The sequence below is a fragment of the Engraulis encrasicolus genome, chromosome 11 (genome assembly GCF_034702125.1).
Source record: "Engraulis encrasicolus isolate BLACKSEA-1 chromosome 11, IST_EnEncr_1.0, whole genome shotgun sequence".
NCBI lineage: Eukaryota > Metazoa > Chordata > Actinopteri > Clupeiformes > Engraulidae > Engraulis > Engraulis encrasicolus.
In genome coordinates, this window is record NC_085867.1 from 33,610,382 (window position 1) to 33,612,781 (window position 2,400).

The following is a 2,400-nucleotide window of genomic DNA, read 5'->3' on the forward strand; positions in this document are numbered from 1 at the left end:
GTCTGGTTTCTTACAACTAGGTATTGGGATAGGATATTGGGATGGGGGTTATTTGACATTATAGGCATATATGAATAAAGGCCTATACAATAACAGCAAAAACAAATAATTTAGACCTAAAAAGAAGAAGGTAGTCTGGTGTAGGATATAATGCTGATGTAGGATATTGTGTTGATGTTGCCTCTATGCCATACCAGAGTTGTTTTGGGAATCCCTGACTGACCTTTACATATATATTTCTATTGCAGAGATGAGTCTGATTCTGATGTGGAGGTGGTGCCAGCGAAGAGAGGTGTTGGAAGAGGAGGCAGGGGCAGAGGCAGTGGCCGGGGCAGAGGGGGGAGGAGGAGAATTGAGGAAGTAGAAGATGGTCTTGAGTGGCAGGACATTGAGGTTGAGGATTACCTTCCTCAGCAACCTGGGTTTAGACCAACCCGCGTACCTGGTCCTCAAGTAATCACCGGTGCAAATTACACCATTCTGGATTTGTTCCTGCTTTTCATTTCAGAGACAGTTTTGCAAAGTGTTCTCATCAACACTAATGCGCTTGGGAGACGGCGGCATGGGGCGGCAAATTGGGAGGAGCTGAACATGGCAGACATGTTCAGCTATTTGTCACTAATTATTTACATGGGTCTTGTCCGTGCTCCAGCGCTTACTGATTATTGGAGAAAATCAAAGCTTTATAGCTTCCCCTTCCCTGCCTCAGTCATGTCTGGCCGTAATTTTACAAAGATTTCAACCAACATCCACCTCTCGGACCCTGAAGAAGACGAGGTCAATAAAGCAAAGAAGGGCACCCCTGACTATGATCGCCTACACAAAATCAGGCCCATGTATGACGAAATACGGCAAAACTGCATGGCACATTTTCAGCCAGGCCAAAACATAGCTGTTGACGAGCGGATGGTCGCCTCACGGGCAAGAATAGGAATCCGCCAGTACATGAAGGACAAACCTGTAAAATGGGGGTTCAAGCTCTTTGTGCTGGCGGATTCCTCATGTGGGTACACCTGGGACTTTTTTGTGTATAGGGGGAAAGGCCATATTGGTTCTGGGAGAGGCCTTAGTTATGATGTTGTGATGGAGCTGGTGTCCTCTCCAGTGTTGGGCACGGGGTACAAGTTGTTTGTCGACAACTTCTATACAAGCCCAATGCTTTTCCGTGACCTGCTCGCAGACAAAAAGATCTGGGCCTGTGGGACCATCCGGGAGCAGCGGGTGGGCTTCCCCAAACACCGGGCTGGTACCCTGAACAGTCGAGATCCAAGGGGCACCATCCGCTGGATTCGCGAGGGGCCACTGGTGTTTGTCCAGTGGAAGGACACCCGTGTCGTCCAGATGTGTTCCAGCATCCACAAGGCCCACAGTGGTGACACAGTACAGCGGAGGGTGAAGACGGATGGCAGGTGGCGACTGGAGACCTTTCCCATCCCCCCAGCTGTGCAGGATTATAATCAGTATGTACCAAAGCGTTCTCAAAAATTATTGTTATAAACCCACAGGAGAATATTATATGCTTTACTTCAACACAGGACACACACAAAAGTGTTATGATAGTCATAAACATATAACTAACAAATGGGCCATTTCCCTTCTGTCTGTGCAGGAACATGGGTGGTGTGGACCTTTCCGATGCCCTGATAGGGTACTACACAATTTTACACAAAACCAGGAGGTGGTACCGGACTTTTTTTTATCATTTTGTGGACATCGGAATTGTAAACGCCTTCATTCTGCACAAAGAAATTGCCAGGTCCAGGGGAGAAAGGCCCATGTCTCAGAAGGCCTTCAGGGAAAACCTGGTTCTGCAGCTCCAGGAAGCTGGGCATGGAGAAATTATCCGCCCTCCACAGCCACCACCTGCACCTACAACACCTGCAGTACTACATATGCCGTCATACTTCGGTGCGGATGGCACACAGGCACGGCGGCACTGTGTCCTCTGTAAGCAGAAGACACCCCTATTCTGCTCCACATGCGAAGTTGCCTTGTGTCTTGTTCCCACAAGGAACTGTTACACACAGTGGCACATTCAAAAAGAGATTTGAATCTCTCTCTCTCTCCCTCTCTCTCTCAGTGTTTGAAGCAGATGCGGCATGTTCTTGTACCCTATGTGTATGGGGTGTGTGTGTGTTTATGTATATGTGTATGCGTGAGCGCACACGTGAGATCCTCTGTGAGTGTCCTATGTAAGTGTGTATAGTGTGTGTGTGTGGGTGGGGGGGGTGTAGATGTAGGAAGGTGATGGGGATTTTATTGTGTATGGAGTGTTATTGGTGTTGTTCTGTTCCGTGCTGTTTGCGCATTATGTGATTAGACAAATGTATAGTATTATAATTATTACTATTATATAAACATATTATAAATTGTAAATATATTATAACAGTTTATATATAT

At 46.9% G+C, this 2,400-nt stretch overlaps 1 protein-coding gene across 1 annotated transcript; it reads left to right on the forward strand.

Moving 5' to 3' along the window:
• The first annotated feature begins 711 nt into the window (after positions 1-711).
• Positions 712-2,196, forward strand: LOC134457733 (piggyBac transposable element-derived protein 4-like). Its single transcript, XM_063209708.1, has 2 exons — positions 712-1,460; positions 1,610-2,196. Exons 1-2 carry the CDS (start codon positions 712-714, stop codon positions 2,049-2,051), a joined length of 1,191 nt encoding a protein of 396 aa, XP_063065778.1. The 3' UTR covers positions 2,052-2,196.
• The last annotated feature ends 204 nt before the right edge of the window (positions 2,197-2,400 follow it).